Source organism: Anopheles funestus, chromosome 2RL (assembly GCF_943734845.2).
Source record: "Anopheles funestus chromosome 2RL, idAnoFuneDA-416_04, whole genome shotgun sequence".
In the NCBI taxonomy this organism is placed as follows: domain Eukaryota; kingdom Metazoa; phylum Arthropoda; class Insecta; order Diptera; family Culicidae; genus Anopheles; species Anopheles funestus.
In genome coordinates, this window is record NC_064598.1 from 5,901,757 (window position 1) to 5,923,596 (window position 21,840).

The 21,840-nt window shown below is 41.4% G+C and overlaps 1 protein-coding gene across 16 annotated transcripts in view; it reads right to left on the bottom strand.

Annotated features, from left to right (window-relative positions):
- LOC125774848 (forkhead box protein O) overlaps nt 1-21,840 on the bottom strand; it is a 64,728-nt gene that overhangs the window by 31,960 nt on the left and 10,928 nt on the right. For all 16 annotated transcript variants that reach the window (XM_049445173.1, XM_049445169.1, XM_049445167.1 and 13 more), the window contains exon 3: nt 15,983-16,206. In XM_049445173.1, coding sequence (XP_049301130.1) covers nt 15,983-16,206 — 224 coding nt within the window. The remainder of the gene's footprint in view (nt 1-15,982; nt 16,207-21,840) is intronic.

Below are 21,840 nucleotides of genomic sequence, written 5' to 3' on the forward strand. Positions count from 1 at the left end.
TAACCATTTTCTACGGCTGACCGGCGTCGCTTCACAGTCGCTTCTTTGCCCAGTATCATACAGACATTTTTATTTACTTTTCGCTTCCCAGTTCCAATGATGTTCTTTCTCCATTACGAACCTTTCATTCAAACATTGAGACAAGAATAAACATACCGAAATCGTCCATGGAGTGCAACAAAAATTGACTCCACTTCGGAGCGGTCGCTTGAAAGCATCCCAAAACCGAACCAGGTATGTCAGTATTTCACTAACGCATACCTACAGACACACGCGAGCGCAAACGAACGATTTTACATTTGAAATATCAAATTATCATATGCATGAGCAGCGCACACTCGCACTATCCCGGCGTAGCCTTCACCTCTGTGTTTCAGTGAGTGCAGCAGCATCAAACAACATCCCTAGTACTGGACCAAATGCAGTGCCACCACGGTAAAACTTACCCAATATTGAATTAGTTTATGCTGTGTCTTTTTCCGTCTCACGCTCAACCCCGAACCAACACCCAGGGGGAAATATAGTTCACGTTTGCATTTGTGTCGTAAAAGAAGAAGGAAAAAACTATTTGAAACCCTTCGTTGGTAGGAACAGTCGTATAAAGTCGGGATTCGTATTTGACGCAAAAGTTTGCAAAGAAAGTTTTCCCTAACGGTAGCTCTGGGCCGAAGCCGGAATAAAGATTTACCTTTGATGCACAACGAGTGACCGAAGAGACTGCACTAAAACTGCAGGTGTTAGCTTTAAGGGATGTTGGAGGTAGGTCTGTGCTTGTTGAATTTATAGAATTTACAAAATTAATAACCAAGCTATGCGGATGCGTCGATCAAAATGTGAAGTTTTCTCACATTTATACTTTTTTCATGAACGAGAAGGAAATAATGTTGCACCGAAGTAGCAGTGTTTGTCATGTAAAAATATGTAATAGCTATTATTAAATCAATATAACAGTTTCGCATTTTCCATGACCTGTTAAGAATAATTTCATATCCAGGAGGTTAATCCTGGTCACGGCACCAACCACAGAAAAGCCTGTGTTTTTATCGTTTTAAAAAAAAGGGTAGTTAAAAAAACGTTAAAAATCTAATCAAACTTCTCAATTGCATCATCCCCTATCTCGGCAGGATAAAGCGAAACCTATCAACTCTATCCTTCGCCGATCGATTAGTGAACCGGTGAACTGGTACGCTATAGCGTTATGGATATGGTCCGGCGATTACATTATAATTCAATTTTTTACTTCTCTTCAGAACCTACTCACATGAAGGGATTATACCATTAAAACTAGTACAAGTTCTTGTCGATTGAGGTTATGTAGGTTTATTCTCAGCGAGTAGACTCACGTACGCGGGCTATGGACGATAAAAAATTCTCTTCTAATAAGCACCACAGCGCGGATCGGTGAGTCGACGTTCCCTACTGGACGCCGAAGTTTGTGAGCTGAAAATTCGATTAAAAGACTTAACCGACTTTTTTTCGCTTCGATTTCCTTCATCTAGGATCCCTCTCGTACTGATCCAGCTATCAACCAACGGTGTGCAAATAAAATCGAATTTCCACCTCTTCCCCTGCTCTTCTTGGACGGCGGGTGCGTATATGTTTGCGGTAATTGTTTACTTTTTTTTAGCACACAAACCCCTCCAGCCCCGATGTAAGACGGCGCTGGGGAATGGCTCTCGGGCCTGTCAGCCAGCTATCTGTCAAATCTGTCCCGAGCTGTCGATAATGTCATACCATCAACGACACATTAAAGTGGATCGACGACGACTACCGTCTCATTATCGTGTTAAAGTGCGCACCAGAGAAAAGAAGTAGCGGTGCACGTTTGGAGGGTTTTAATGTTTGCCATCCGGGTTACCTTCCCCCATTCTCATGTCCAGTTGACTCACGGTTGCTCACACCCGTCCTCACCCGGCAGTACTTATCAGTTTCTTTTGTTGTCATCTATTGACAGATGAAATAATGATATGTTGTGACAGATTGGAGGTTTCCTGTGCACTATACCGGGATGATACGGTCGCGTTCAGGCCGGGGTATTCTTCCCCAATTTTTTTTTATTATCATTACCCGGGAGCAGGCTTATAGATCGGTGCTTTCTTTCAAGCAACGGTCTGCTTTCATCCTGCGCTTTGGGGATGGAGAGTGTTGATGTATGATGTTGTAGGCCACGCTTTCGTAATCGAAGAAGAGCGCTCAATGACACTTCAACGCGGTGACACGGCGGAAAATGGAGCGTCTTTCCCTATTGTATCGAGTTTTTTTGTGTGTGTACTCTTATCTTTATACCACACATCCCCAATCATTACGGAAGCGAGTCGGGAAACGTTCCAAAGAACGTAACCACACCCCTGAGAGCTGGGAGTCATGGGAGTCGGTGGTGGGACGTGTAAATCCCTGTCAAAAATTAATGAGTGATAAACTGTTCCGAGGGATTTAGCACGGCTCAGCGTTTGATGTGCCGTGGCGAATCGCTTCTTAATAACACGCTGTAGGCATGCCCGAATGTCTTTATTCTATTTTATATCTTCATTTTTTTTTTGCTGTTCCGTTTCAATTATCTCGAACAGCTTCTCGCTGCCATCCATCCACCCAAGCGGGATTATTACTTTCGTTTGGGTGAAATGAGCAAAGCAATCGGCAAGGGGAAAAAATCGCCAATTCCTAAAGTACTCCTCGGCATGGGCTTCTTCATAAGTCGGAAGTTAATAAATTATGTTACACGTTTCGGCAGGCATCTGTTTTGTTCCCCTGGGGTGGGAACATTGCAAGTTGGAAGGAAGCGAACGCAAAACTGTGGTGCGGGTCAGAAAGATCGTAATGTGAATTCTAATAAAACGTCAAGTTGTCAGTAAATTTCTTTTTACGACGATCATTTGTTGCCGTATTGGTGTCGTCGATGGTCCGCAAAAATGTCCACCACGCGAGAACCATCGAGGACACAATTGAATATGCAAATGTGTGCAGCGAACCAACTCGCGTCCGACCGACAGAAAGAAAAAAAAACCGGTACGTCACAAATCCATTTATGCGTGGCACTTCGGATGGCGTCTTGCACGATCGGGCACAAGATGATTGGTCGCTTTATGGGTGGTTTTATGAAGGTTTTGAGTGCGCGAATAGAACCACTTCTTGAAGAACATTGAGCAGAAGATTCGAACAATAATTTAAAGTTCATAAAATGTGCTATTAAAACGGAATAGCCACAAACAGCAAAAAAAAATCATGAAGATTTTTGCCGTTGGATACTGGGACGATAGCAACACCAATACACATTTTTTTGTCGAACACAATAAAAGAGGTAAAACTAGAGCAAATCGCTTCACACAAAAGCCAGATGTGAGGTTTCGGATAGGTACTCTGGCAAATGGTTGGGTGAAGGTGCTAATTGACACAGGCCTCCCAGTCCACCCGCGGCATACCCGCGTAATATCTCGCAAGTAAGCAACACACATGGTTGACATGGATTGCCAGTTTGGGTGAACACTTTCATGATATACAAAAAATCATACAGACGAATCGGCAAACACTTTATTTGTTGCATTCATGAACAAGTCACACTGTTTGGACGACAACCGGTAGAAAATCCGCACAGTGTTGAACTTCTGATATACGTACATCTCACCAGTGTGCAAATTTATCAACACAAAGCGATGTTTGGTGAGCAAAGGGTGTATTGCTGGATGATTTCTTTTATCGAATTGATACTTCGAGCATGTCGTTTTCCAATCTTTCAGGAAACGGTTTTATGATGGTGAGCTAAAGCAACACAAATCGCGTTGGAGTATTTCAGCACAATAAAGCGGATGAAAACCTAATGTTTTTGATACAAAGAAAAAACTGTCCTTACTGAGGTTTATGTAGATATCAACTTCGTAATGACAATCAGTCAGACTTAGACAGTAGAATCAGTCTCCGACTTTTTGTGAATTTGTTAAACTTCCTTGACCAAAGGCATGTCGTGGAAATGATTTAAATCTTTAAGCCTCAAACAATGCCTCAAAATTAGCTCACTTTCCAAAAAGTAGTTAAATCTGTCTTATCAGCTACTCGATTTTCCAAAATATATTGATCACCTTGCGATATCAAATATCAACCTAATTTGTCGTACGTGCATAAAACAAAGTAGAGCTATCATAAATAAATCGTTTAGTTGTCAGAAAAAGGAATCAAATTTCCCATTGGCCCATTCTACAACGCACAAAGCTGGTGAGGTACTCCATGTTGCCCAAAAATTTGAATTTACAAATGTCCTTCTTCTGGGCGCATCTTTTACCAATGCAAATCTCATCACGAGCGTACCATCCCAAAAGAGGAAAATCCGCTTCTAACGGTGCTTAGGTTTACCGAAGCTAAACCAACAAACCTTTGACCATGAACTAACCACAGTTCAAACGTTCGACTTCATTTGTTCAGGATCCGTCTGATGGCAGTGTCCTGCTGCTCACCGGGGAGTTAACCGTAACCGTTTCGTTTGGCCGAAAAAAGCTTCACTTCAAACACGTCTACGTTCCCGTGCTGAAATGTCGCTGATGGGCGTAAAAGGTTCCAGCTTTGAGGTTACCAGTACCAGTTGTAGAACAAATAAATTTATCCACCGAGTAAACGGAGCAGAATGATGGTACACAGTACTTCCTCTCACCGATGGTGGGACTCTAGCAAGCGTATGTGGATTTTTGCTGCGTTCCGTTGTAGTTGGTGCTCGTTTTCGAACGATAAAATTGCCGTCAAGTCGAGTTATTGAGTGTGCCCAAAATTTCAAAAAGACCATCATAAAGACAACAAGCAATAAGGCCGAAGCATCAAAGGTACATCGGCTGCAAGGGTTCTGATTGAGGCTGACTGACACCCCAAAAAAGGCTCTCTTATGTGCTACAAACTTCACATTTAGCTCTACCAAATCAAACAGTTGCATTGCAAACTAAACAACAAAAAAACATACATCAATCCATGCACCAAAGACACACCGAATCGAAGCGGATTGGATGAGAAAATCAAATTCCTGTACGACCACAATCGAATTTACCGTCCATCCTCCGGGGGTGTACCGTTAGCAAATCAAACCTCCAAAAAGGCAACATATTTCGGTGCAGCGTAAAAAAAGGAACCGAGAGAGAGAGAGAAAAAAAAACACCCTTAAAGTCATGCTCTAATCGAATTTGGAATCCGATCGGACTATGGTCAACGTTTGACCGGACACCATCGCCGGCTTCCGGAATGAATTTGACTTATTTGCTTTAATATATACGATTTAGTGTTTGCTTATCCGAAAGACTCCCTCTTCACCCGTTGGCCCATCGATCTTCGCCCGGTCTTCATGCGCCCGTATACGTACGAAAAGTCACACCACTGGATCCCGTGGTTTATCTAGCAAATGGCAATACTACTGCCCTCTGCTATGAGACGTGCGATCCATTCCAACAGCTACACGATGCAGTGGTCTTTCTCTCGCGAGCTTTATTTTTATTGAAACAAATGGCTTTCGGATGAATTGTCTCCCTAAACTGTCCCATGAACGTGGTACATAGGGTCGGTGTCTCCACCATACCTTTACTGGCAACTTCCCTCCTTCATTCCACAATTGGGCCGTGTTTCGAACCGTGTCGTACGATAAGTCATTGAATATTGATTGATTTAGATTTAGTCCATCCGTCGGTCAAATAGAAACAGGGAAAGATTCACCGTCGCACACACACACACACACACACACACACACACACACACGATCCTAGGCGCCCGGGAGACCGGGATGTCTCAATGTCCGATGAGGTGACAAATGGAGGCGCAACAAGGTAAGGAAAAAAAACGGGAAAGCTTAACGACGCTCGGCAGCAGCCTAGCCAGAAAATTAAACAAATAAGAAAAAAAAAATGTCGGCCCTTTTCCGAAACGAAACACGGCTTTTTTTGACACCTCTCCAATACCACCTCCACAGACGCATCCGTTCGTTGTGTTACTACTATTTAATTAAGGAATTTACTCTAACAACCTCATCGTTGACTCGTCGATACAGTGGACGAGGATTTAGCCCTTTTGCGCCCGTTCCATTGAACCGGGCGTAATCGAGCGATATAACTAATGACAGCGGATCGGTACGGTGATAGATTTTACTTAATCAAATGGTTTGCCGTACGTAATCGGTTACCAAGACCGAGAGAGAAAAAAAGTGCCCTAAAACGTGTCCTGCGGCACTACACAAACTGGGGGTGCGGCGATCGGTGTAATGGGATTTGGTGGACTTTTTTATCAAGCTGCCTGTTGAAACGTGTACAACTGGGTATTAAATACAGATTTTTCTTTCTTTTTTTGGGGATGGTTTTTCAAAGGTCATGTTCCAGATTGTACACAAACTGATGGTCAGGTAGAACTTTAAAGTGTTCGATGTTCGATGCATTTGGTTAAAGAGAATGAATAAATTTTGGAACAAATATGAAGAATTGAAGATAAAAAATTAAAACTTGTTTTTTTGATAAATAAAAATACAGTGCGTAACACAAGTATAGCAATGTCCATATCTTGAATTTAAAGAACAACTGTTAAATCTTCAAAAAAAAACTTCTTCAATTTATCCTTGTTTATGCTTTTTTGTACAATTTAAAATCTTGAAACATTCACTAGAGTAAAGCAGCAACATTATTGTTTAAGACTGATTTAATCTCTAATTTGTCTAACGAGCCAAGTTGGTGCAGCGAGGAAGCGATTGTGATTCTAACGTAACGATTCTTTATCCCTTCGTAGTTTCTCTCATGTCTACGACTTTATCTACAAGGATGTTCATCTTTATCTTAACACATTAAAGGGACATTCAACCATCGCCATTCGGCATAACCTTCGAAACGAATGCAACTCGTGTGCTATAAAAAGGAACATTCCAGTCCACAAACACACCGAAATGAAGGTAAAATTGGAGCAAATCAATCCTATTCCTGCTAGGGATATGGTGGGTTGATTCCACGTGGTGATTCCGTCAAACAAACGAATGCACACACCGCAAAGCATGTGTCGTACCATAAGTCATCGATATACACGTTACGGCTGGTGTGAAATTGGATCCAACCGACAGGATAAGCGAGCGAGCCAGAGAGAGAGAGAGAGAGAGAGAGAGAGAGAGCGCCAAGATGATCCCGTGCACATAGCAACCGAGTGGTACGCGTCCTTGTAGACTTTGCCACTAGCAAATACTATTCCCCTATTGCTTCGCCTTCTCTTCCAGATAGCCATCACTTCACTCCACCCCGAACGACCCAGCCAAGCGTAAATGGGTACGATTTACACGGATATAAACCCTTAATTGATCGGCAACGACAACGGCGTGCGGCAGCGAAAAGGACCATCGTCTGTTTCCGTAGCACAGCTAAACGACCGATTTTGATAGGTAAGTACGCACAATATTTTACCATCTAACGAGATAATTCTCGGTCACGCTGGCAGGACGCTGTTCCCGCGTTCGTCGCTTCTCCACGTTTCTTTAGTAAGGAGGGTTTTTTATGGTTCATTCGCTCCCTGTACAGGGGATGAATTTCGATACAACCGGAAGCTACGAACCATGGGAACGAGGAAGCGACCGTCTCCAAGACACTAGCCAAAAGCCATCTTCAACCTGACTTGTCGTGTTTCATTTTTTTGTGTCCGATTTTGTGTCACTTTAATGATCTGTTAGCCCGGCTTTACGGTCTCTACGCAGCTACTTACGATGTTCATTTGCATCGCCGATTCGATTGCCCTTTTCCACACAGAAACTTCCCCATACTCCTGTGAAATCCTGCCGAAAGTATCACTTTCCTGCACTTTCTTCAGTTGTTAAGTGCGCAACTTTTTGTTTGCTTTTATTAGCATTTTCACTGTTAAAACAGCCCTTGGGCACGATGGGGAAAGGTATTAAAAACATCTGTAAGAAATTCGAAGATTAAAATAATGCCAAACTTCCCCATATTCCTCTGCTGTTGGTGCAAAAAGTCTTCACCTTCTGCTCCTCTTCGAGGCGTTTCCCAAATTTTCCACCACCACCACCGATGGGCCAATTAGTGGAATGCTCTGGTTATATTGCACGTTAATACAGCCACATTAGGATGCGCTCCCTGCTTCCGTTCAATCTGTGCGAACCTTTTTGGGTATCGCGAGACGCTGCTATCAGTAAGCGTGGCAAGGTGTAGTAGTAGCAAGACGAGCGTTACCGACCTAAGCAACAGACTTCTCATCAGTGTCACGTGGTCGGCGAAAGTCGCGGAGTTCGAAATGCGACCGAGCATACGGCAACCATTCGCTAATTATCATTATCCGATTAGCGTGAAACAGATTTCTTGCCATTTGCCTGGTGGCAGCACCGTCATGTTTCCAGAACACGGTGGCTCGTGGCTTCCCTAGGGAGAATGCTGTCTTCACCCAATTCCGATTGAGATTCTCCTTTATTCCTCGGGGGAGGTTTTCCCTTTTTTGTTGCTTTCTTTGCCATCTTGCAAAGGTTTTTTTTTGTGAAGAAAAATGGCAACCAGTTCCGCTTCCACTGCGATCAAACGAAGCGTACGAAGGTGTTACTTTTAATGCTTTGCATCATACCGAATCGTCGGTACTGTATCATAGCACTGGTGTTAAATAGACTTCGGATTGCCGTGAAGCATAGGAATTGTTGAGTTGAAGCAAAAGTTACTTCCATTTCTGTTCTTCCATTAGAAAATTAATAATTTATTTTCTTCTACTTTTAAAGAAATGAAAAAGTCATGTTGTGTTGATAAATTACTTCAAGTATGGTTAAATAATTAACAAAACAACTACTCCTATAAACATAAATTTCCTTATCGAATTGAATTATTACTGTCGAAAAAAAATTATAAATATTTTTTGTCTTTAATCTTACTCTCCAAGAAACGTGTAACTTTCCGGACAACCCAGCACCATAACATTGAACATCTTGTTCATTTTTTCCCTACCAAATCGGAAGTTAACAACACCATCAGCTTCGCATTTGTGTTACTACGTCCGGTGGGGTGCATGTTTCCGGATATCAACACACACACACACACACAAACTCAAGAAGGGATCCTGTACCATATGGTTGGAAAGCATCGCCACATTCAACAGGCAGAGCAGCCACCGAACGAGCTCCGACCATGCTCGTTACGGTTCATCATATTGTGGGATCGTAAAGGCAGTGTGGTTGTTGTACTGAATTATTTGCTTTGCCAATAAGGTATACCGTTGCTGGTTGGCGTGAAGTTATTGCAGTCGACTTGTAACGAGCAATGCAGCATGGCTGCACGCTGAGAGGATGTTAAAGTGTTACCTCGTCCCAATGTAAGACAATTGCTTTTTAATCTAGCTCACCGATCTTGCCGGAACCGAAAGCAGCTGATGAGTATTTCCATACTCGACATTTATTTTAGTAAAAAAAAACACATACACACACATAAACAAAACATCTTCTGTTCTGGAAACTGTTTTTCTTCAACAACACACTTGAGGTATTTATTTCTGCTAGGTTTAGTGTAAGTGTTTTTATTTTTATTTCCACAATCTTTAGACGCATGTGCTGCTAACGATAGGGAGCTCGTCCAATGTGGAAGATGATGATGATGATGGTAAGCTTGTGAAGAAATAAAACATGATTGTAGAATCAAAGCGCTTTAAAGCTATTTTCCGCGCAGTTTATTGTAGGAAGCCTAATAAGAGCGCCATTGTTGGTGTGCAAATTTTGATTTCCAGCTCACAACACTCAATTAGCGGACACTGATAGGATTTCAAAAAATTATTTTGGCTAAAACATGAGCAACAAAAACTACATCTTTGGTAGGATATGTTTAGTTACCATACTGTGCAGAAATGGAGACGCCTGATCTTTTTCATTTTCACTTAATATTAAATACGTGAAACGTTCCTTCTATACTCTTGCTTTAATAATTCATTGCTAAAATTATAAAAAATAAAGTGTTTCTAACACGATAAAATTGATTTCCTTTCCGGTATCATGCAGTACACATAAAACCAATGATGATTGTGAGAATGATTGGGATCATTCTGCCTTTAGAATTAATTCCCTTCAGCCGAAGCACTTTCAAGGAATAAAAACGAAGTGATATCGATACCATGAAATACGGATTACATCACAAATAGGTAATGCACTTCCAACCGTTTGTATCGTTATGATATCAATTTTCTTCTAGCACGCAAACACTGGCAACAAAAAGGCTTACTTTTTTTCTTACACTCCGATTATATGAAAAACGTTCAAGATTGTACAGAAACTAGAGCCGAAGAGAAAGGAAAAAACATGCGAAAACCTTCAAACCAAACCCTTTATCAATCGATGCTCCTTTCTTTTTGTGAGCTAACCTTCAAGCTGAATGTTTCATAAGAGAACTGATATTATGCCTCCAGGAAACATTACTTAATATAATGAAGCCATACTCCTCGACGCCATCCGTCTGTTTCAGTGGATATTCTATTCCACCTGCTGGCCACAGTGAGTCGCATGTCGCAAGGGGATGAGATGTATTATCATATGGTTTTTGTTTTGTTTCAATCTTGCTCCATCACTTCTTTTGGCAATCAGTCATCGCTCAGTGTTGGGTTCCAAGCCCGTTTGCCATATCTCAAACATAACTTCAAGGTGTGGTTTTGAGTGGCGCATGTTTGTTTGCCGTCGAGTGGAAAGCAGTACCACCGAGAGACATAACCGTGATTCTTCATCTTTTCAATGGTTTCCATCAACAAAAAAAAAACCGCCATCACTCCATCTTGAAAGAAATCTCCATATCGCATGACGGCAGCGCGCGGTAACTCTCCCTAGAAATGCAAACTTCTTGACACACCTTTTAACCGTCAGTGCCGAAATTCGCTACTGGGTTCCGAGTTCGAGAGGACAACTCAATTTACCCGTTATGGCGTCACCGTCTGCCCGCGTGTATGGATGCACGAAAATTGCTACCATGGGGGCTGTAACCGGATACCGTAGCCCTTGTTTTCTATTCGGCATCAGTCTAATAAGCGAAACGCGGGCAATGCGACGGCGACGGCAATCCTGTCCTAAAGCAGCAGACAGCAGGTCCTGCCAGTAAGGAGCTTTCTTCTGAATTAAATGTGCCTCAAGGAGAATGCGAAAACCGTGCAGGAGATTGTTGGATCGAGCAGTAACAAAAAAAAGAAACGTGAAAGATGTCAGGGCGCTGAAAAGGATGGCATTTCAGGCAGGCTAAGGGTGCAAGTTGTAAGTGGCACACCGTACGTAAAGGAGCAGTCAGAGAACCAGCTCTTCGTGTTTCCCATTTCTTGCCCTGTTCACGCCCCATGCAGAGATTGATTGAAGGCGTATAACGTTTCCCATGGATGTGTATTATTGAATCAACTACGCTTTTTACAAATCCTGCTACATGCTGCCGATATTGCAAACATGTGGAAAATGGCGAATCAAGAATCAATCTGGATGGGTGTATTATTCTTTTTTTTTACTCTCCTTCTACCGTTCCATCGACAACCGCAACTGCTATCACGATGATGATTTCACGAAAAATTGGATTGATTTATCCAAGGCTTCACCGTTGAACAACGGTGCACAAACAGCGGTAAGAATGGGAACCGCTTGATTGTTGCAATAAGAGGACGAATCAATCATGCACGGTACAACCATTGTAAGGATGTGTCTTTTTGAAGCAAGAAATAATAAAAAAGAAATATATGTAAATATCTTCGCAAAATGGTTTACACGAACGGATGCAGTGGGCCTGCTGCATCTGCGAGTGGACATTGGAAGACTTTTGTTTTGGTAAGCTTGAATTGTTTTATTGAATAGTTGAAGTATCTTCTGAGTAAACTAATACATTGAAACCATCTGTTGCTACATTCGATTGGGTTTTTGCTTGGAGAATGTTCCAACTGTCGGTTTAGACGATGCGTAATCTCAGAGTAAGATTTTGTTTTGCTAAAAAGACTAGGTTGATTAAATGGATTTTTTTCATTTGCCGTAAACCGATAGGATCTCTGAGTAATCCGTGCTTAATTTAATGGATATTACTTCTATATTTATAAAGCAACATCTCCTATTAACTAGCAATTGTATCCTTCAAATCTCACATCCGACAAAACTACAAGGGATGAGAGCTTTGAAAGAAAAAAAATTAAAAGAGATAAAAATAGAACTCATTGATCGTCACCTAAACGCTATTTGTGGGCCTAATCCTGCTGTCTTTAATTTCGATCCATCGGCGAGACTACCTAATGCATGGTCGTCTCGAGTGCATCACGTTGCATCCCTATCGCGCCGTTCGACGCGCCATAAACACGACCTGGCTGGCGTCAACCCCGCGATGAAACTGTTTGTGGACTGGCTTTTTTTTTTAATTCTTTCATATGCATACACTGACAACGATGGCTGTGACCACCAATCGGTTGATAAGGGTAGCCTGCTTTCGTTTGTTTGAATCTCCCCTCTTCAAGGCGGCGATGAGTGACAGAGATTCTAAACGATGAGCGTGCAAACTTTCCAATGCCAATGCCTTAAAGATGCATTATTATTACGCTGTAAAAACGATGTCGTCAGCGAACTTCAACATCGTCTGTGCATTGCTACGAAAGCGCTCTTTATCGTTTGCTGCACTAGTGACACACTACTGCCCACAAGACGGCAGACGGCACACAAACGGATGGTGGCATTCCATCCAAGACGGAGAGGAAATAATTATGTCCGGCAGTAGCTACCCTCGGTCGGTAACGGTTCGGTACAAAGTTCAAAGGGTTTGTTTGGATGCTTCCGTTTAGGGCAATTTGCAAAACTGGCCTTTCGCATACCGTTTCCCACCGCACCCAGGATTTGGCAGGATGCCTTGGGTGTGAAAAGAGGAAGTACGGATACTTGGTTGCGGTTAAGCGACCGACGAAATGATCCCGGACAGGTTGATGAGAGCAATCTAGTGGTGTAATGTTGCGAACAGGTGCATCGTTTCGACAAAGGGTGAGTATTTTAATGTGAATGCGAATCACATGTACATGTATACTACTGACTATTTGTGTGAGCAAATACTTCTCGTATCGTTAGAACAAATAAAATAGCAATTATTAAACTATTAAAATTGATATTAAATAAAACATATATGCTATTTTTTTAAAACTAATAAAATTCAACTACAAAAAGTGTTGTTTAAGTACTTTGTGCCAGACAAACTGATATGTCTTTTGGCGGTTTTACGTTAATCATAATAATTCTTTTGGTAAACAGTCAAACGGCCCGCAATTAGACAAATTACTGGGCAAAATATATAAATAATTTATAGCACATCTGTCATTTACAACATTAATTTAAGCAAATTTTGGTTTTAAACCAAAGTTATCAAAATTAAAAATTAAAATGCGTGTAGAACTGTAGAATTCTTAGTTATAGTTGTAATATAATTTATGCAAATATTTTACATTATTTATATAAACATCAAATGTGTTTAAATGATAAACTGGTAATATTGCAATATTAAATAATAGCCACAAAAACAAAACAAAAATTGAACACTTCCATATTCCACAACGATGTTCTAGAAACAATATAAGCGCAAATTAATGCCTACTTTGCCTGTTAGGGAATTAGTGAGTCGAGCTTTAATTTTACGATTCTAATTGCACCGATGTTGCACTATGCAGCACGTGTCTACAACACTTCGTTAATGTAAAGCTCCCTAATTATCTTGCTTGCTCGTACAACATCAGAACAAACAAAAAAATACACGTAAAACGAATGTCAAACGTGATACGATACTTGATACGGTCTGTACGTGCAATTGACCATATCCGAACGCATCGTATAATGCTCAGTAAAACCTTGTTGACCTTTCATAAATTTCCACCAGCAGTAACAAATTTGATTTTTATTTGCATTTAAAAAAAAAAACCCTTCGAGTGCCTCCCTCGTAAACTAACACGAGTTAGCAGGTCAGCATAAAGACCGACCCGGAACGCATAAAGCATAACAGCATTCCCAGTGGCGAAACCGATGATGATGGTTTAAAATTCTATTGGCGTGATTTAAATTTTAATACAATAATTTTGCCTCAATTTTCTCACCACATGGCAGGTGAAGGGAGAACGTTTGGGGATGGGGGCTTTGGCGGAAGGATTCATTTTCCCCGGCTAGATTGCCACCACCCATACCACCCAATCTGCGTGCGTGCATTGTGTGAATGCACATGTTGGTACGTGCCAGCAAGCATCACAGGTTCATTTCTATTCGGAGGCTCTGTTTCCTCTCCATCGCATATGCACGTGCCGGTTCTGGAATGTGGATGAGTTTTGCAAATAAATTCATGTATGCATTCGATTTGATATTTTCACCACAAATCATTTCACCATCATTTCGATTGGAAATATCTCCCGTGAGCTTCAGCGTTCCTGGTGCATGTAAGGTCATTTGTGGCATCGCAATGCCATCCGGCCAACGACATAGATTGAGGGTGGTGGTGTATACATTCATTTTCCCATTGTTGAGGTCAACCTACGGCGGCTGTGTAGTGTCACTCGATCAGAGCATTGGTCAATGTAGCGGATTAACATCATCATACTTTCCCCAACATTGGGGTATGATCTCAATCAACATTTCGTACCCACGTGCCACCACAACCATAGCAGAAACGTTGCGTGTCATGTGCGATGAGGCAAATCATGCGTTTCACTTCATACGGAATGATGCCGCACCATCCACACCACAGGACATTATGGTATGGCATTAACCTTAATGAAGATTAGCCATCCCGGAACAGGTTTGGGAAGGATTCGGAAATTCCTTTTCACACTACTTTTGGGCTCCCCATGTGGGAAATGTCCGGAAACCAACGAGAATGATGCTGCATTGAATCGGATATCAATTGAAGATCGGCCGGTATGGGAAGGCAATTTTTGGTGGCTGCTAAATCGGGCCCTTTATTTTCTGCCCGCAGCAGGTCTAGAGCTCGATGTGATGTGACACCTTCACTGGTGATAAAAGATGGCATGACGCACGCATCACATTGGCACGACGCGACCATACTCAATAGGTATGATTCTAATCAAATTATGTGAAATTGTGACAATTCGTGGAAGGATTTTTCGCTCTGAAGGACGATGAAATGTAGACCACTAGATGCAAAGAATAGACAATTTTGACAACTTGGGGAATTCTGGTTAGCTTAGGTGATTCCATAGAACTCTCGTATTGTAAATATAAAAAGAATCGTCTTATCAGTTGTTGGTAAACAAATGAAACAGATTTATTGGAGTCTATGTTTTATTTTCCCATAAGCGGATTGTCAGCCAGTTGATACTGATCCTGCATTGTGAAGACCGATTACGCTACCATTAATCCATCGAACTTCTAAACTCAAGACCACCATTATAAAGATATACACGATGGCAAATGTACGAATGATGTCAAATGATTAGACTTAAGTCCGGACAACATGTAAAAGAAGCCGCAAGCGCGCGTCATGTTTTGAGGTTAAACCATTCTAAAACCAGAATTGTTCTCATTCTCAGTAGAAGGAACGGCGAGAAGGTATATAAAACATTAAATATTTGTAAAGCAGTTTTAATCCATCAACCATGAAACTGTAGATATTGAGGTTAAAAATTATAGAATTAAAAGGAATCGACCTTAAAAAAATTATATTTCGATACCTGATGATGCTACTCTACACGTAAAAAATGTCGCTAATTTACGGTTTAATCAGAGTTGTGTAACGAATTGGTGGACTAAACACACTATAACCACATAAACTAAAACAGCCTGATGTTTTACAAGGTCAAACGTTGAGCCGCTTCAAACACGCATTGAATTTGAGATTAACGTACCCTTTCCCGAGTCCGGATGCAAAAGGTTTCCTACTGACTAATCGTGCCTTCCCATCTTGGGTCAAACCGCAAGGTTAGCCCTTTATTCGAGCGTTCCAACACGGAAGCGCAAGTTGAAAATAAAAGCTAAACACAAATACAATAAAAAAAGCCCTCCCTACACACAGCCAAACATTCCACCAAAACTTACCTTCCAGCCGGCGCTGCTGGTCGAGTCACCTTTATCCTTGAAGTACGGCACATTCTGCACCATCCACTCGTAGATCTGGCTGAGCGTTAGCCGGTTATCGGTGGCCGAGCTGATGGCTTGTGTGATGAGGTCGGCATACGACAGATTGCCCCAGGCATTACGCCGCGATGAGTTTTTCTTCGACGAGGACGACGCAGCCGCCTGCAACTGGGTATTGCTGGATCCTGAGAAATAGAGAAGATCGATTAGTTCACACTCAAGTAGTATAACAGTCGTAAGTGGAGTTAATGAGATAAAGCTAAAATGTAGTATAATTTTGTTAATTTTCCCAAAGAAATTAAAAAGAGCATGTTTTTAATTTATTTTATCACCAATTCGACGTACCCATGAATCTCCTCACCCATGATGTAATCTGTTCCCAATTCGCCAACTGTTCATATCAATTTGAACTGCTTTCAATCGCTCTCCATTTGTCATGTGAAGCCTTGCAGGTGCAACTTATAATCAAACATATGCTACGTGAAGTTTGAAATAGACACGATCGCAAGAACCACATGTTGCTATCTTCCAAGAGTTTCTTGGCCAAGAACGGTGATCCTATCTCCGAATATCAGAGCCGAACAACACGCAACGAAAATTGCAGTACCGTTACATCTCCCTAAAGGAGGTCCAAATATAGCACATCAACCTTGAACCACCTAGTAAACCCAATCATCCCTCTCGCCCAATAATAATAATAAAAAAATCCCACCCTGTGTAACGGATCGCTAATTGAAAGGATCAAATTAAAAAAGGGTCAGCACCGTCCACGGGACGACTTGTCGCCAACGGTGAAAAACGCATACCAACTGCCGTCGCCGGGCCTGCCTGACAGCAGCGCAGCCTTGGGTGGTAAAAGTTGTCAGACTTTCCAAAAATACCTGATCCCTTCCAGCATGCGGAACAAGTTTGAGGCAATCAAGACGATTTTGTTAATTTTTTTCCATATCTCCTAAAAGATTTACCATGCAATCTGGTGGCCTTTACGAGCAGCTAAAGAATTGACACAGAGCTGGATAAGCGAAACGTGGAAGCGTCCGTTGGCTGCGATTAATAATGATGACCTCCACCAATAAAAAAAAAACCTGTGCGACTCACTCAAGAATTTAGAACTTGATGGTATTACAACTACAATAACAAAAAAAAAAACCACGCCAATAGACCAACCCGACAAGGTCCATTCTCTTGCTGGTTTTTGGCCAACCGAAATGGACAGTTCTAAATATAGCGACACACACGCGATTGAAGGAGGTGTCCATTTCGTGACCGCGTTCCCTTTCCACACCGATCTTACTTTTTTGTTGCCAAAGCAGATCGCAAAGCACACGGAAAAGACACGAAACAGATCATAAAATTTTAAAGATTTTTTTTTACGATTGCGTCTCTACTTCATATTGCACGCTGCTGGATAAAGAAAAAAAACCTGCCAATCTGATGGAAACCGGATGAAGTGTGAAAACGCAATTTCAAACGAACAAGAAAAGGAAGGCGAGAAATAAAAACCTTCTTTTCCTGCCTAAAAAAACCGGTCAAAACCAGTTGGTTTGCAAATTTAGTGTGACCAGTGTGGTATATTCGTTTTGTGTTGTTTTTACTGCGGCAAACTAATACTTGCTTGAGATAAGACACATCGTTCTAACATATTTTTCAACTTCTTTTTTTTTTATTCATACTCATTTCTATACTTTGATCTTTAGCAAAAAAAAAGAAGCATAAAAACAGCCACGTGGCCTCTTTAGTGATGATTTTCGATGTACGAAAATAGTGTTTTCCCGCTGTGATGTTTCCCGATCCATTTGGGTGGGATTTGCTACGTACGATCAACTGATCACACCTACACCGCTTTTTGTATACCGCACACACAAAGGCAAGCTAAGGGTGCAAAAAAAAAAGTTTGTTTATATTTATCGCACACTCGTCTCGTGCTCCCCAAAAACCATGCCAGCTTTATTCTGGCCACCCTTTGCTTGACCGAACGCAGGTAGATCATCCTTTCTTACGTAACACGGTACGCCCTCAACGAATGGGTACGATCGCAAGAGAGTAGATCGACTAGTGTAGGTGCCAACAGAGTCACTACAGACATGTTGCTTCTAGTATATTTAGGTGAACAAATAAGTTTTGATTGTTCATTGTTCATAAAGAAAAATTTAGCAACACATTTTTTTGCACAAGAAAGAGCAACAAAAGTCTTGATTTTGAGACAAGTTCGAAAAATTGATCTCCACTTCTTGTGCTTAGAGATTTTAAAAAATTGCTAACATTAACGTAAGACAAATTTCCCACTTTGTGCTTACAACAATAGGGTGATGTCTTCGTGAACGACCCTGAAGAATTTTAAGAATTCACAGGTCCGATGCTTTTCTCATGCCTTAACGATCTCGCCGTAATCTGATGAGTTTAATTCTCTACACAATATTAAGATGATTATGCAAATGATTATTTCTGTGGAGGTCATTGGTGCGACTCCCTTAAGATATTGCGAGATATTTTGAATTTGACGGGCAAGTCTTTATCAATGATATGAATGATTTTAGCATATGAATTGAATAAGAGATGATAGTCGTTGAGAACAACTAACTACAAATCAATACAAAACTTTACGATCTACCTAACAACCTAGGATAAACTAAGACGATCATATAAGGGTAAGGAATGAAGAAGTTCCTTCTCGTTTTAGATCGCAAGTAGACAAGCGGCGCTCAATCAATATTTTAATTGGTGCGCACTTGAGCCAAATGATCGTCGTTCGATTGGTTGGCGCGATAGCCAGACTTGGCTTCGTGGGGTGAGAACAGGCAGTCGAACAGAAGATTACGCGATCGGCTACACTTAAAACGAAATCGCAAGAAACTACTATAAAGTCCCAGAACAAACAAATCAAACAATGTGAGACTAACCAATAAAAAAAACATCCATCACGCCCAGGGGGAATTTCCATCAACAACGTGTATTACACAAACACTAATTACTGTAAGTTTCGATTGTCGTAGTGGACGGTTTCACTGTCATCGAACCGTTTAACTCTACGTGTCGTTATCATTTTCAACGCGCCACACTACTAGCAGGACCATTTTATCTATTTTTATTTTCACTCTATTCGTTTGTCCGCCCCCCAAGACCTTCTTTCTTTTTAATCCTCAAACTTCCTCAAATGCAACCCCCCCAAAAAGGCACGCACCGCTTTCGCGGGTGAGTCCATTTTTTTTGGTGCGGAAGCGTAGTACGCTCATAATCATTCACTACGTAGCTGGGGCGCTTACGTGTTTGTGTCGTTTATAGTTGCTCTGTTATTGTTTGTGAATGGCAGCAGCAAACACAACAACACTGTCCAAGCGCGTACACGCCTTTCTTTAGGTTTCTGCCTTTTTCCCACCCAATGTCCGGTCACCGGCGAGGGCCCCGGTGGGCGATCGTTCACCGTAGTAGTAATTGCGTCTTGTTTTTGTTTTGATATTTCATTCGCGCCCGCGAACGCATTCCGAGTTTGCACCGAGTGCGTCCGCGTGTTTGGTTTGTTCTTGCACGTCCTTCTGAGTGTGCTGCTTCGGTTTCCGTCATCTGGTTTCTTCCTTGCTTTAGTTTTGGCCTGATAAGCCCCCAACAATTCTCGCAAACAAAATAAACTGCGGTTCCCAAACAAATGCTTCACTTTCGCTTTCCGTTTGCTTTCCCGCTCCGACTCATTCTGTACGTTTGCTGGGTGCCGAATTTGGGGGGGGGGGGGGGTTGGGTGGTGGTATATCATTAGCATAAGGGTTGGCACATTTGGGCAGCATTGGCGGTGCTGCAGCGAAAGGTGCCCTGCGGGTTGATCAATACACAAGCCGTCACAAGCGTTCAAGTGCATATGCACTTGTGTTGTGCCGGTCGGTGGTGGGGATACGAGCAGGGAGGCTCGTCTGACAAGCTGTAAGTTGATCGATTTTTCCTTTCCTTCTCCCCCTATTTAACCATCCACCCCATTCCACCTATCGTTAGTGCAACTTTTTTTTTGCTCTATCTAGTGGCGCTTCACAAAGTTCATGGCATGGGCACACATGGTAGTGAGGTGTTAGCAAAGTAATAGCAGCTGGTTGAGCAGTGACGGCATGAGCAAATAAATAGTACCCCGTAAAACAAGTTCTACAAATCAAACGAACGTAGGAATGTGGTATGCAAATGCAGGAATACAATTGCACACACACAGTGATATGTTTCTTCTGTCTGATTTGTGATGCATTTTATGATGCAGTTGCAATTACCTCGAAGCGCACATAAATCGCAATATACCGTAATACACGTATTTTGATACGTTACAAATTATGATGAAATTGATATTGCTTTGCTTCAAAATATATTTCTTATAATGGTTAATAGTAAGCACGTCCAACAAACAAAAAAGAACATTTAGTAATCAATCAAAAACGATTTACTGCTGTTCAAGTTTTTAGCGTTATTGCTCAAAAAGCAGTGACACCTGTCAAACTGATATAACTGAGTAAATCGCAACGCTGTAACGCTTCCAAGCGTTACATATTTTTCAAATCGCTTAAAACATTCTTAACAAGTAAAATAACTTATTTTAGCTGCTCTGATACCCGCCATTTTTATTCTCTAAGACTACACGAATGTTTATGAATATTTAAAAAATATATCTCTGATTGTGTATAGAGAGTATTTACTTAAAAAAATATTTTTTTTAAATTTAAAATTTTCATAGTCCAAGTTTGAATCAGCCATCAAATAGTTTCTATTTCTTAGGTTCGATATACCCATAATATATGTTTAAAAAAATCCCCATACGATAATAGACTTACTCAATCGCGTCTCGATCGTGTCTCGGCTAAGTATCTAATCGTCTAGCCATACGGTTTAAAAAAAAATCATTAAACCCAACGAAAGGAAACCCCCGAAACCGGTTCATTCCGAACCGACCAAATCCGGTTTGCCAAAAGCCAATCTTCTTGGTGCGTTAAATGCCCGCCTCCCATCCTATTTCTTCCATTCTTTCCGTACTTCTACTGTAGTGGCCACTTTTCCGGTTCTCTGATGGAAAGAGCTTTTGGGGGGATGTTTTTTTTTTTGCTTACCTCTTGCGGTCACGGTCTACGGCATTTTAGTAGTAGAGGCAGAGGTTTCGTTTCAGCATTTCTGATCCACCTAACCCGTTTTGATTAGAAACCGAATTATCGTTTAACTTTAATGTAATGAATTTTAATGCGCTCCACACAGAAGTGTTTCCCGGTTCTAATATTATCCAATACGGGTAAAGCTTTCAATGCAATCAAAGTCTTAATTGATCTCATCGGATATGTTTAGAGGTGAGTAGACTTTGCTATGCTTCAAAATCATTTCTAATGTCAAGGAAATAAAAATAACGCTAGGGAAATATTTGCATTCCAAATAGCTCCGATTGGTTTTTGAAGCAAAAAAAACCGTCTGGAAGGTGTGCGAAAAGTAGATTTCTTAAGCTATCCTCACACACGCACCCAAAAAGCTGGTGAGCATCCCATAAACTAAAATAAAAAGATGATCGAGGACAATCTTTGACGTTTTCATCGCCTACATGCCTTTGCAAGAGCGTCAAGAACAATTTTAAGCACTGAAAACTAATGGAAACGTTACGTGAATCAAAAAACGTGTAACAAAAAATTAAAGCACTTCCTCATTATGAACATGATGAGTGATTTTTTTTTGTTTGCCCGCTGTATTGAAAGCTAGGAAGTCAAGAACGTAACTTTGTAATGCTAAAGGGGTAGAGATTTTCTTTCCTGTATTCGCCCTCTTCCTTCAGTAGATTTTGCGTTCTGAAAGAACAGAACTCGACCGCCACGCAA